Source organism: Carlito syrichta, unplaced genomic scaffold, assembly GCF_000164805.1.
Source record: "Carlito syrichta isolate Samal-C Ts95f unplaced genomic scaffold, Tarsius_syrichta-2.0.1 Scaffold287654, whole genome shotgun sequence".
NCBI lineage: Eukaryota > Metazoa > Chordata > Mammalia > Primates > Tarsiidae > Carlito > Carlito syrichta.
In genome coordinates this window covers 309,708-322,665 of record NW_007231750.1, presented here as the reverse complement: position 1 = coordinate 322,665, position 12,958 = coordinate 309,708, and the positions used below count along the sequence as shown (strand labels likewise).

The 12,958-nt window shown below is 44.6% G+C and overlaps 1 protein-coding gene across 1 annotated transcript in view; it reads right to left on the bottom strand.

Moving 5' to 3' along the window:
• Positions 1–248: 248 nt before the first annotated feature.
• SAMM50 (SAMM50 sorting and assembly machinery component) overlaps positions 249–12,958 on the bottom strand; it is a 33,994-nt gene continuing 21,284 nt past the window's right edge. Inside the window, exons 12-15 of the mRNA XM_008052904.1 lie at positions 9,599–9,666; positions 6,950–7,096; positions 5,831–5,972; positions 249–441 (exon numbers count right to left, since the gene is read on the bottom strand). Coding sequence (XP_008051095.1) covers positions 396–441; positions 5,831–5,972; positions 6,950–7,096; positions 9,599–9,666 — 403 coding nt within the window. The 3' untranslated portion in view covers positions 249–395. The remainder of the gene's footprint in view (positions 442–5,830; positions 5,973–6,949; positions 7,097–9,598; positions 9,667–12,958) is intronic.

The following is a 12,958-nucleotide window of genomic DNA, read 5'->3' as shown; positions in this document are numbered from 1 at the left end:
GCCTCCCCTGGTATCGCCCAGCACATCAAGCCGAGCGTACCCTCCCAAATGACAGGACTGAGCATCCTCCGAGGCCAAGATCCCTCCTGCTCACTGGCTCTGCTGAGTATGTCATGTTTGGTTCGTGGGAACCAAACACTGAGACGTGAGGAGTCTGGGAGGGTGCATGTGACAGAACGCAGGCTGTCCTCAGGAATGGTATGTGGGACAGGCTGGTCAGTGAAAGCAAATCATATCCACGATGCCTCTGAGTGTGTGTCCTTAAAATTTATTGATGGGTTTCCCACAAGGACTGCAGTCAAAGAATCTCTCAGCCAAGTTCACTCTGAGAGAAATCGGTGGTGCAGGTCACTCGCCACCGCCCGGTCCCGGTGCTTCTCCTGCAGGGGCGTCAGCTACAGGAATCTTATCCCAGCTCCAAACTGCACGCCGTCACATATCCTGAAAAGAAAGGACAAGTTAGCTGTGGTGTCCCACTCTGCCACCCAGCCATGTTCACAGCTCCGTAAGCGTGCACCTCTCAGGAGCACCGCTGGCAGCTCTGCCCACAGCAGGGCCTCCTCCGCCCTCCTGCTGTCTGCCTGGCCTCACCCTTGCTGGCCCCTGCTGCTTCCTCCTTGGCTGGTTAGCAATCAGCCTCTGGAGGGTGGAAAAGGGAAAGAAACAGAGACAAATCCTCCTGCAGTGCTCACTCCTCACCTCCTTCGTGCTCCCCCAACCCTGACCAGGAGGATGGAGAGGGCAGGGAAAAGAGGAGGAAACGGGGAGGGGAAGAAGCAGCAGGACAAAGGTGGGTAGGGAGGATGGTGGGGAGACTGGGAGGTGGCAGAATGCAAGGGCTACCCAGACCCAGAAGGCTGGGGCCTAGGAAGATGGCAGTGTCTATAGCCCCACAGAGGCTGACCACCTTTGTGGGGCTATAGACACTCTTGACCCAGGAAAGGACGCAGAGGTCATATCAGCTGCAACATCTGCTACAAGCTGACACACTGCACGTGTGTTTCCATGCACTGATGAGAATCTGCTGACAGACTACTGAGCCTGTTTCCAGATGAGCCAACGGGCTCAGGTCCCACAGTGGAGAAGTGACAGGACTCTGGACCCAGGCTCAGGAGCAGCCACAGGCCTGCTTCTCTGGACACACAGCGCTGCCCTGGCCTCGCTGAGGCTGCACAGCTGGGCACCCTGCCTGTGATGGTATGCTTGCAGAGCCTCTGTCGACCTGGAGCTGTGCTGGGGAAGACCTATGCTGCATACCTGGGACAACGCAGCCTCCCTCACCTGGGATCTAAATCCCCCAGGGAAAGTGATACTCAGCATCCCAGACAGCATGTTGGCAAGCTGTGGCAATTTCCAGAAAAGACTGGCCAACAAGAATGGCTCCTTCACTCAGAAAAGAATTGACACTTCTATCATCATGACACGTGTGCCCTTGCATGATCTGAGGATCTGTAGCACTTAAAAACTGGCAGGATCTTTTTTCTTTTTTCAATCTTACTCTGAGCAAGAAAACAAAACATCAGATCCATGAAGAGATTCAAGACAGATCCTCACTAATGTCGCAGCCAACCTCCTGAAGGCCAAGGGTGCTCGGTGCTCATTTGCCAACCACAGCAGCAACAGATGCCAAAGTCTTACTCCATCTCCCAGCCTAGAGGACAGTGGTAAGATCATAGCTTACCTCAAATCCCTAGGATCAAATGATCCTCCTGCCTCAGCCTCCTGAGTAGCTGGGACTACAGATGCATACCACCTTACCTGACTAAATTTTAATGTTTTTTTTTGTTTTTTTTTTGTAGAAACGGAATCTGCTTTGTTGTCTAGGTTGGTATCAAACTCCTGGCCTCAAGGAATCTTCCCAATTCAGCCTTCAAAAGTGCTGGGATTACAGGCATGAGCCTCCACGCCCAGCCATAAACCACACAAATGTCCTTAAGAGGAAAGAATCCAAGTCAAAACATTGACTGCATTTGTGCCACTTAGTTGTGTTCAGGCCTAAATGGTTTGTTTTTATATTTTTTACTACCAGCTCTGTGAAAGTGCCCTGTGCCTACATTCACTATTTAGAAATATGCCTGAAAATAAGCTACCAGCTAAAAAATAAGTCAAGCTCTTGGCTTGCCTTATATAATCCAGAAAACAAGCAGGCATTACAATACAAGCTCGTTCACTCTAACCACATTAGTCAACTTTAAAACACATTAGGCAACTTTACAACCACAGGTTTATTTGTGGAGACCATATAAACATGTCTCAGAAAAAAGTATCTGCTACAAGCATGCCAAGTGCTGTTGCAAAGTTGCACAAGGCCAGAGCCACTGAGCCTCAGTACCCGAGACAGCCTCAACAGCACCTTCTGATGTGTGCCACTGGGCTAGGCCTAGGGCCAAGCACATCCCCAGTGTCTCTCCTTCCCCACTGCCACGGCCTTGGTGCAGCCCCGGAGGTGGTATCCCAGCCCTTCTAAGCCAGCACTGCCAGGGCCAGCACAGGCCTAGAGGAGGGCCACGCCCACTGCACCCAAGGCCCTTGCGCCCCATCTTGGGCATCTCCAACAGGCTCTCATGTATAACACCAGGGGCTGTGCTAGAACTCAGTGGGAGAACAAGGCAGATAAAGCCCTGAACTCAAAGACCACAGCATGTACCCAAGGGGGGAAAGGCCAAGTAGGGCTGGAAGGCAGCGCGGTGGTAGCGGAGTCCTGCCTCCCCCGGCGGATCGCTGCTCTGCCCGCACGGGCCCACAAGCCCACTCGCACAGCCTTGCTGCTGCCTTCTTTGGCCAGGGGCATCCTCCCTGCCTGCCTTCTGTGAGTCCCCGGCTGCCCTTCAGGAAGCTTCAGCACAGGGGCCAGCCCCTCAGGAGGCCCTGTCAACGCCCTCCCGGCGCAGATGGTCGGCTTTCTTGTCGCTGCCTGCTACTAACTGTGAGTCGCTCTCCCAAGCGAGTCTGCCTGAGTCATCACTGGCTCTCCAGAGACTGCACTCCTCAGACGCAGAGTGGTGGGACACTGTTAGATACAGAGGCAGCTGCGCCATCAATCACCTCCAGGACACGAACTGGCAAACACTTCAAAACTGCTTCCATTTTTGTAAAGGCCTGGAATCCTAATTATAGTGTGCCTGAGTTAACTAAGGGGGAAATCTATGGAGGATTTCTGCACACATAATTCCCCATTCTGCCAGTTACCTAGTTTGGAGATGAAGATTCAATCTGGCAGCATCACTCAAACCTCACACAATTCCAGTATTGATGATAAACTTCAAACAAAGCCATACACTAAGCAAAGGTGACTTCCACCTTCAAGGGTGCCAGGCTGACCCTGTACAGAGTTCACTGTCCCCAGCAAACAGCCTGCAGCCACAATGGCAGCATGCAGTAGAAGCCCGGCCTGGGGGCAGAGGCACTTCCTTAAGGCCTGGTCTTTTAAATGTCACGTGCACAGGATGCTTCTTATTTTGAAAATAATCTCTGAAACATATTTTTCAGATTTAACCCAAGGAGAGAGAGGCAACACTGAAAGATAGATGTAACAATTTTCTGTAAAAAATATTTCAGAAAGGGAAAAATCAACAGCTCCTAAAAGCAGCGCTGACCTCTCAGGGCACACTGACACCCAGTGGTCCCATACAGTACTGCAACTACAGTGGCTGCAGCATGGGCCGCTCAGACCCAGACAGGTATGTGGAGAGGAGAGCAGAGAGGGGGTCCAGAGCAGCAGGCAGTGTGTCAGAACTGTGGCATCTGGAGCCCACCCGAGACTGAAGGAGCGGGAGTCTGCCTTCAACAAGATTCCCAGGGGCCTCGTCCCAGAGAGAGAAGCGCCGGCTTAGACAGCTTCACCATCCATCCTTGTCCCGACTTAACCAGGTATCGGTGCAGACGCGTGACAGCTCCTCTGGTGCTACTCGCAAAGATCCAAATAAGCACCTGGTTGTTAAGTCAGGGAGACCAATGTTCCCACTGGGGATGGGAATGAGGGTTTTGTAGAAAGAAACCCGCACAAATAGCCTCTCACTTGCTGAGAACTGCAGGGGTGTGGGGAGTTATCTAACACACAATCTTGCTCTAGGAAAAAGAGTGCCCATTTTTTCACATTTTACTATCTCTGAAGTCCAGATGCATCACCCCATCCATGGTTTGTCACAAACTCTCAGTCCAGTGGCAGCCACACAGCGATGATGTGAAGGGGAGGGGAAACCCTCCTGCAGGAACTCTGTTCCCTTTGGATGTGAAAAGTTGGCCACAAAGGGTATTTCAGCAGCCACAAGGAAGATTCCTGACAACCAGCCAGGCAGTGCCCTAAGTGCTTGGCATGCACTGATTCATTTTGTTCTCAAAGCTGCAAAGTAGTCACTATCATTAATGTTCATTTTCTGGACATGAAAATAGAGACCCAGAGAGGTTAGGTAACTCACCCTGGGTCACACAGTCAAATAGAGTGGCTAAGCTGGGACTCAAGCCCAGATAGAGATCCAGAACACACACATGCAGTCTGTGCGACTAAACCCAGCTTTTGCTTTGTGTCAAGAACAGGCAAGGTGTAGAAGGTCATTAGAGCAGCCACCGCCATCTGTGAAGGTACTGGAAAGTCCTATCATCACTAGGGAACCACAGCAGCCTGGCAGCCCCTGCCATGCCCCAGATGCGGAACAGATGTTGAATCAGCCTTGCAGCAGGAGTGGGAAGAGCAAATTCTACTGAAGTGATAACTAAATAGGGTCTAAACGACAGACACAGAGTAACAGGCTTTGTTAAATGCTTGCTAAGGTAGCTACCCTCTAAAAAGCACCATCACCTGCTATGCTGAAGTGGAAGACACAGAAAGTAAAACAATACAGAGTTTCCTTAAACCAGGTTTAAAACCAGGTTATGGCTCAAACAGCATCACAAGTTGGCAACAGAAAGGCAGACACAAAAATGAACAGAAAAATTATAGCCTGGAGTACTGACTGAATAATCCTAAAACTAATAAGAGACAAAGTCCTAACCCCTAATGTGATGGTATTTGGGGCAGGATATTTGGGAGGTGATTAGTTTGAATGAGGTCACGAGAGGTTAGAACCCTCAGGAGAAGAGACAACAGGGTGCTTGCCTGCCCTCTCCCTCCATGTGAGGACATGGTGACAAGGCTGCTGTCTGCAAGGCCAGCAAGAAAGCCCTCATCAGGAACCCAATCTGACTACACCCTGGTCTTGGATTGTGAGAATGTAAATATCTGTTATTTAAGTCACTCAGTCTACGGTAATTTGTTATGGCAGCCTTAGCTGATGCACACTACCATGAAAATACCTCTGGATTTCTTAAAATTTAAACAATACATGTAAGAAATGAATTTAATTTCCATAAAGGTAAATGGTCGTACACTGTAATATTTAGCACATCCTTTCTTAATAACATAAGTGGTGGAAAAAGGCCAAGATGGTGGCTCCCTCTGAGGCAGAGAAGAGGCTCTGGCGATGGAGTCCTCTGTGGCCAGGAGGAGTCCCCGGCCAGCAAAGCCAACCACTCAAAACATTGCCTTGTGTTTTTAGCAAGCAGGACCAACAGTGCCTTGTCAATTGCTCCAGCCAGACCCTCGCAGGGGCTGGGACAATAATCACAAAGGGTCTGAGGGAGCGGGGTGGGAACACTTCACATCTTTCCTTCCAAACTGAATGAAGAAAAACCTAATGAAGGAAAGTCCATATATCCTCATTCCTTTGTTAACTATTCAACTTCTCTCATAACCTTGAACCGTAAAAGCCACTGATGAAATTAACCACATCCAAAACAAAATAAAATTACTGGAGAGTATGAGTAATTGTGGAAAATAGCTCCCAGCACGTACCTGTCACCCCCCTGCACTCCCATAGGGATGCAGTAATTAAGCTCCAGCCGTGCGATGTTCCCAAGTCTGAGGACGATGCCAGCTCCGTAAGACCAGCGGATGTACTCAGCCAGCTTGCGGATGTGAGCTTTGGGGCCCTCCCCTGAAAAAGAAAGATGTGTGAGCCATTCTTTAGAGCTGTCCTCAGACAAGCCCGACTCTCTCCCTGGCTGTGCCCTATGGCAATTTTTAAGGCCAGGCCTAGATATTCAAGGAGGACGCATGAAGTAGCATTAAGACCCAAATCAAGAAAGGGCCTGGGCCCATACTTACTGTCCTGGATAAGCCAAGCCTTCTCAGTTCTTTGGTCTGGTATATTCTGTTCCCTTTGCCTAGAATGGCTGTTCACCCTCCCCTGACTACCTGGGAGAAGCCTCACTCCAAGTCTTAGCTCTAGGGGTCTTGTTTTCTTAAAGCTTTCCATCACCTCCAGCTGAATACATTTGCTGTGAGTCTCCTCTGGACCTGAGTGCTCTCAACCCTACTCAGCTGTGGCCACAATGACTGGTATATATAGTAAGTGCTCAAGACATGTTTGTTGAATAAATAAATACATCAATTTTCCTTGCCAAGAGCATTCAATAATTGTTTTTCTTGCAGGCTTCATTCGTTCAACCAACAACTTAATTCTGGACATCACACTAAATGTTGTAGGAAGTTTTTTATTTTTTGAGTTGGAGTCTAACTCTGTCGCCCAGACTGGAGTGCTGTGGCCGCTACCAGCCACCGAAGCCTCGACCCGCTGGGCTCCAGCGATCCTTCCGCCTCAGTCTTCCGAGTAGCTGGAATTACAGTACCATGCCCGGCTGATTTTTTGATTTATTGTAGAGATGAGGTCTCACCAAGTTGCCCAGGCGGGTCTCGAACCCGCGGGCTAAGGCAAGCCACTCACCTCAGCCTCCCAAAGGCGCGGGATTACAGGCTGAGCCACGGAACCCGGCTTGTAGGAATTTTTAAAAGGCACAGTCTCTAAATTTAAAGACTATGTAATCTAACAAGACAGATACCTATTTGTGTACTGCACTTTTAAACATAAAAACAACTTTATTACATTGGTTTCTTTAATGGTGCAAATTTTACCATAGTTGAGGTTGCAGAGGTTTCCTGCATTGAGAAAAAAGTGTGTTCGGAAAAGTTCTCCAAAGCCGCCCTGGCCTGGTCGGAAAGGTAACGGGGTATACAGGTGCAGGCCACCAGCCCAGTATGCTTCTCCTCCTAAGTAGTCTCCTGTCAAGGAAGGGGCATCCAACAAAAACAAGGTCCGACAGATTTAAAATCGCATTCACTTTCCATAATTTACAGAGGCAAGATTAATGTCCTACACATAATACCACAGGGTGCTCTAGCTTTGTGCTCAAGTTGTTCTAACTCCTGATGTTGCTGGCCTCATTTTAAATAATCTTTCTTTTTCTCCTGGTTTGTTTTAAAATTTGATTTAACTGAGAAAAAAAAAGCCAATGTAATTAAGGAAAGAATGAACACAGTAATTTATCTTATCTGTAAAATGCTTGAAATAAAAAAGTGAGCCTCATGAAAATCACTTTACCTGCAAATGTAGATTACCTAATCGCTTCCACCTGGAAAATGAAATGCATTATTTTGCAAAAGTTTCAAGACAGGATACAGAGAGACAAAATGCAGAAAACGTCTCTGCGGTTTCTGGAACTGGCTGCACACATTGTTAATCAAAAGGCACGGACTACCTACCACCCACTACACAGGAAAATAGTGACCTGGCTCAAAGTCTCTAGAGAAGAGACTATTTTTTAATGGTTCATGGCCACTTGGATTTAGGTTACTTTTGCCAAAATTCAAGACTATCCACTGAGAGCATATATTTGCATTATTTCTAAAACGGCTCCTATTCAATCCATTTTAAACAATAAATAGCCATAACATTAAAGCAACAGAAACCCCTCCAACCCTGATGTTTATACTTTGTTGCAAAGTACTATTTATAAAGTGTCTTAGTCCTCGCTAATACAAAATGACAGCCATGAAAAAGAAAAATATTGGATGTTGCCAAGATTAACCTCAAAGAATGAACTGCTGATTCATTTGAAGACCTCAGTTCCTCACAATTCAGAGGATGAGGTAGCAAAGAGACTTCATCATCTCCTTAATCCCTTTAAGTGCTCAAGTTCTAAAGGGAACAAAGAATGAACAAACAGGACACCAACTGTTGTTTTGTTGTTTCCCAGAAGCTGCCCCTCCTTTCTTTTCTCATTTTATTCTCACCATAAAAGTAACATACTCATTGTGGAACATCTGATCAACACAGAGAAATGAGGAAAAAATGAAAATGTTTTAGTTTTCTACCATTCAGAGATAAACAGCTAACATCCTGGTATTCTTTCTTCCAGGGAATTATAATGTATAATGTAAAATTAAATAAGTAAACAACATGTGGCTCATTTTAAATATATAGTTTTCAGTCTTCATACATTGTAAGCACTTTCTCCTAATGCTTCTTTTAAAATGTGATTTTTCATGACTGAATAATAACAAAGATGCACCAAAATTAAACTATCCATCGTTCTTCTGTTGTCATACTGGGTTCTAACTTCATCATGGACATTAACCTTCAATGAGTTTTCTTGCACACATTTTCAAACTTTTTTTTGAAGTATACATACAGAAAAGGATACACATCCTAAGTGTACAGCTCAGTGAATTTAACACTCAGTGAATTTAACACACTCACACAACTCACACCAGACTGAGAAAAAGAGTGTGCCCAGCACGCAGACCTTGTTGCCCCTTGTAACCACTACTCGCCACTCACACGAAGTACAGTCATGGCCCTGTCTGTTAACAGCATGGGTTAGTCTAGCCTGTCTCCAAACAGGTGGAATCATACAGTATGCACTCCTTTGGGTCTGCCTTTTTTTTTTTTGCATAACATGTTTCTGAGATTTAGTCATGCCACCATTTAGTCAGTGGTTGTAAGTTATTCTTTCTCATTGCAATGGAATATGTCACTAATTATTTGTCCTTTTACTGCTAATGGTCATTTGGGTTCCCAAGGCTTTTGATACATCAAATTACTTTCATAAAATGTTATGGCAATTTACATCCTTGCCACAGAATCTTGCCAACTGCATCAAGGTAATAACTGGAGTATCATTGTGTTTTATTGTCCAGGTAAGTAGAAGACTTCTAAATTCTCATATAGTCAGCATATCATATTTGCTTATAATAAAAAAAGAATAAAACTATCAAAAAATTAATTACTTTCCTAAAGAATTAAGTATTCTAAAAAAGTGAAAATAATCTATAAAAATATACAAACATTTATGCAGTGTGCAATCATTGCATTGGCCTTTGAAAAGTATTTATTCCCATAAAAATACACTGTTACAATGTTATGAGGGTGGTGAGGAAAACAGGTTAAAAAACAGTATGTAAGCAAAATAAAGAGCAGAAAGACATGTATGTTTAAAGCCTGAAGGCAATGTAGAACAAAACATTTATACATGTTCTCTCTGGGTAACTACGGGTCATTTTCTTTCTTTTTTTTTTTTTTTTACTTAGATATATTTTCTCATTTTTCTACAGTTATCTCAATAAATATTCTATGACTGCTGTGTGATAAATTCTGTTAGGTGCTATTCTCACTTCTGTGAGAGATGAATGTCTATTATTATAATTTAAAGAAACAAATACATGGTTTCAAATACTAGACAAGACTACTATTGAGACTTGGCACAGTATGGGGAAAGGACAGACCTTCACTCTGTGGTCCAATGCTGTGCATGCTGAATCCACGGACACTTGTTGGTCCCCCAAGGTAAAACCTAAGACAAAATGGTACGTGTCAGAGGGAAGTCATTAGGTGAAAAACTACATCACCCACAGAATGTGCAGAACACAAACATCAGACTCACGGATTGCTGACATCATTTTCACATGGCAAAACATTTAAGAAAGACCAGGGGAGATGCACACGTGTATGGTGAACTTCATAAAAATCTAAACACCTAGCCAGATGCTTCAAACCTTTGGAGATGCAGGTGAGATACAAAACACAAAGAAAGACACCTAGAAGAGGAGGACCAGGGTCAACTGTCCACTACAGAGGACTGATCTGCTGCCCAGGAGAACTCCTTAGGCATTTGCTTTTCAGATCAGGCCTCCTATGGACTCAAAATGCAGTATCAAGTTAATAAAAGGAGGATACAAATTGTATAATTGTACGATCCCAGTATTACCAGAAATAATGCCAGAAAGAAAAATAGAATTATTGTCATTTTATGTATTTTCTGTAGTAATTTTTAATTAGGGAAAAAAGGCTTCTAATTTTAAAAAATGAACTATTCTTGTGTTGCCTAATGGATTGGATTATCACATTCTTTCAAACCATATCTGGATAAAATAAAAAGCAGGCATTAAAAATTAATTACTCAGAAGTCCTATCCACTTTCTGAAAAACTGAACGGCACATTAGAACTTGAATTTAGATTGTGATAATAACTAAAAGACATATTAAACTGACAAGGGAAGTCATGTGCAATCTTTCAGGCCAGGAGGATTCCACAGAGAAAATGCCAGCTGAGGCCCTCTGAGCCCTGCCGACCCCACCATGCCGCACGTGACTGCTGAGGGCACCCATGGATCTGAAACATCACAAAAGGAACAGGGTGCTGGTTCCTGCCAGATACAAGTTTTTATGAATTTATTCCTTTAACTTGAGTTTTAAGGTCTATAAATGTGCTTTTACTATTGGGGATTTCTTTTTTTTTTTGAGTTGGAGTCTCATTCTGTCGCCCAGACTGGAGTGCAGTGGCACGCTCATGGCCACCGCAGTCTTGACCTGCTGGGCTCTGGCGATCCTTCGGCCTCAGCCATCCAAGTAGCTGGAACTCCAGGCACGCACTACCATGCCCAGGTAGCTTTTGATTTATTGTAGAGACGAGGTCTTGCCAAGTTGCCTGGACGGGTCTCGAACCCATGGGCTCAGGCAATCCACTCGCCTTGGCCTCCCAAAGTGCTGGGATTACAGGCCGAGCCACCAAGCCTGGCCCACTACTGGGGATTTCTAAGCAAAGCTTTTCTGAATACCTGACAACATTAATTACAGATGTAGACAGCAAGCTCTATTTTTTAAAAAGATGATAAATCACAGGAATTCAAAGAAATTCAAATACAGGAAGTATGTAACATATACCAAGTGTCCTAATCTCCAATTGGCCACCAGCACTGGAATGGTGGCTGACTTCCCAGGCCTTGGGAACTACACTAGCCAACACATACATGCACTCTGAAGTTTTGCCCCCTAATCAGAAAAGGATCAACTAAACATACTCATGTGCAAAATTTTAACTCATGAACACATATCTCACCACTTAAAATAATTATACAGACTTCCTTTAGAATGACTGGGCTAAAATTTTATCATTTTCCTACTAGTGGACTTATATATGGTAGTTAAAAAAAAATTTGCCATTTATCAACAATGATATGATGGACATCCTTGTACATATACATCTTTGCACACTTATAAAAGTATTTTTGTAAATTAGAATCATGGAAGTGAAACTGTTAGGTCTCAGGCTTTATAAGTTGTTTTTTTTTTTGAGTTGGAGTCTCACTGTGTCGCCCAGACAGGAGTGCAGTGGCACGTTCCCGGCCACCACAGCCTCGACCTGCTGGGCTCCAGCAATCCTTCTGCCTCAGCCTTCCAAGTAGCTGGAACTATAGGTGCGCTACCACACCTGGCTAATTTTTTTGATTTACTGTAGAGATGACGTCTCGCCGAGTTACCCAGGCGGGTCTCGAACCCGCGGGCTCACACAATTCACTCACCTTGGCCTCCTGAAGTGCGGGATTATAGGCTGAGCCACCGAGCCCGGCCAAGACTTTATAAACTTAAAACTTTTATACTTCCAAACTACCAACCAAAAAGACTGAGCCAGTTTAAGTTAAAACAATATTTTAATAAAAGCAGGGTGGAAAAAAGGTTTCTTGCCCTAGAGGACAATGATTAGTACTTCAAAGCTACAAGTAAGGGCAACCCCTTCCGAGCTTTTCTGTCCTTTCAATAAATCCTGCTTTCTAAAAAAAAAAACAAGTACAACGTCATACCCTGCTGGTAGGAGTATATACTGCAGTAAACTTTCTAGAAAGTAGGATCTAGCAATAGTATGAGCCTTTAAGACAGTAATCCCACATTTAGAAATCTCTTCTCAGAAAACAAAATAAACAACAAATTATTTACAAAGTCATTATTCACAGTGTTATTTACAAAACTCACCAAGTTAGAAATCAATGAAATACCAAAAAAATATGAGGCAGGCTAAAAATTAGGGCATATGCAAGTAATAAAACATTACATAGCCGGGTGCAGTGGCTCATGCCTATAACCCCAGCACTTTGGGAGGCTGAGGCAAGAGGATTGAACTCAGGGGTTCAAGAACAGCCTGAGAAACATGGTGAGACCTCGTCACTACAATAAATAAAAAAAATTAGCCAGGTGTGGTGGTACATGCTTGTGGTTCCAACTCCTTGGAAGGCTGAGGTGGAAGGATCACCTGCCCAACAGGTTGAGGCTGTGGTGGCCGTGAGTGTGCCACTGCACCCTGGCCTGGGTGACAGAGTGAGACTTCCACTCAAAAAATAAAAATAAAAATAAGTAAATAAATAATTTTATGCCATTAAAATGCTGCGTATGACTGGTGCAGTAGCTCATGACTGTAATACCAGCACTGTGGGAGAAGGAAGTGAGAGGATTGCCTGAACCCACAGATTTGAGACCAGCCTGGGCAACATGGTGAGATCTCATTTCTACAGTAAATCACAAAAATTAGCTGAGTGTGATGGTGCACACCTGTAGTTCCAGCTACTTGGAAGGCTGAAGTGGAAGGACGGCCTGAGCCCAGTAGGTCAAGGCTGCAGTGGCTGTGAGCTTGCCACTGCACTCCAGCCTAGGCGACAGAGTGAGACTTGACTCAAAAAAAAAGAAAATGCTGCTTATGAAGAATTGTTCATAACTTTTGGTGAATGATTTCTCTATAATTTCTTTAGGTTTCTCTACTTTTATATTTCTGCAATAAATTTGTACTATATTCTTTTTTTTTTTTTTTTTTTTTT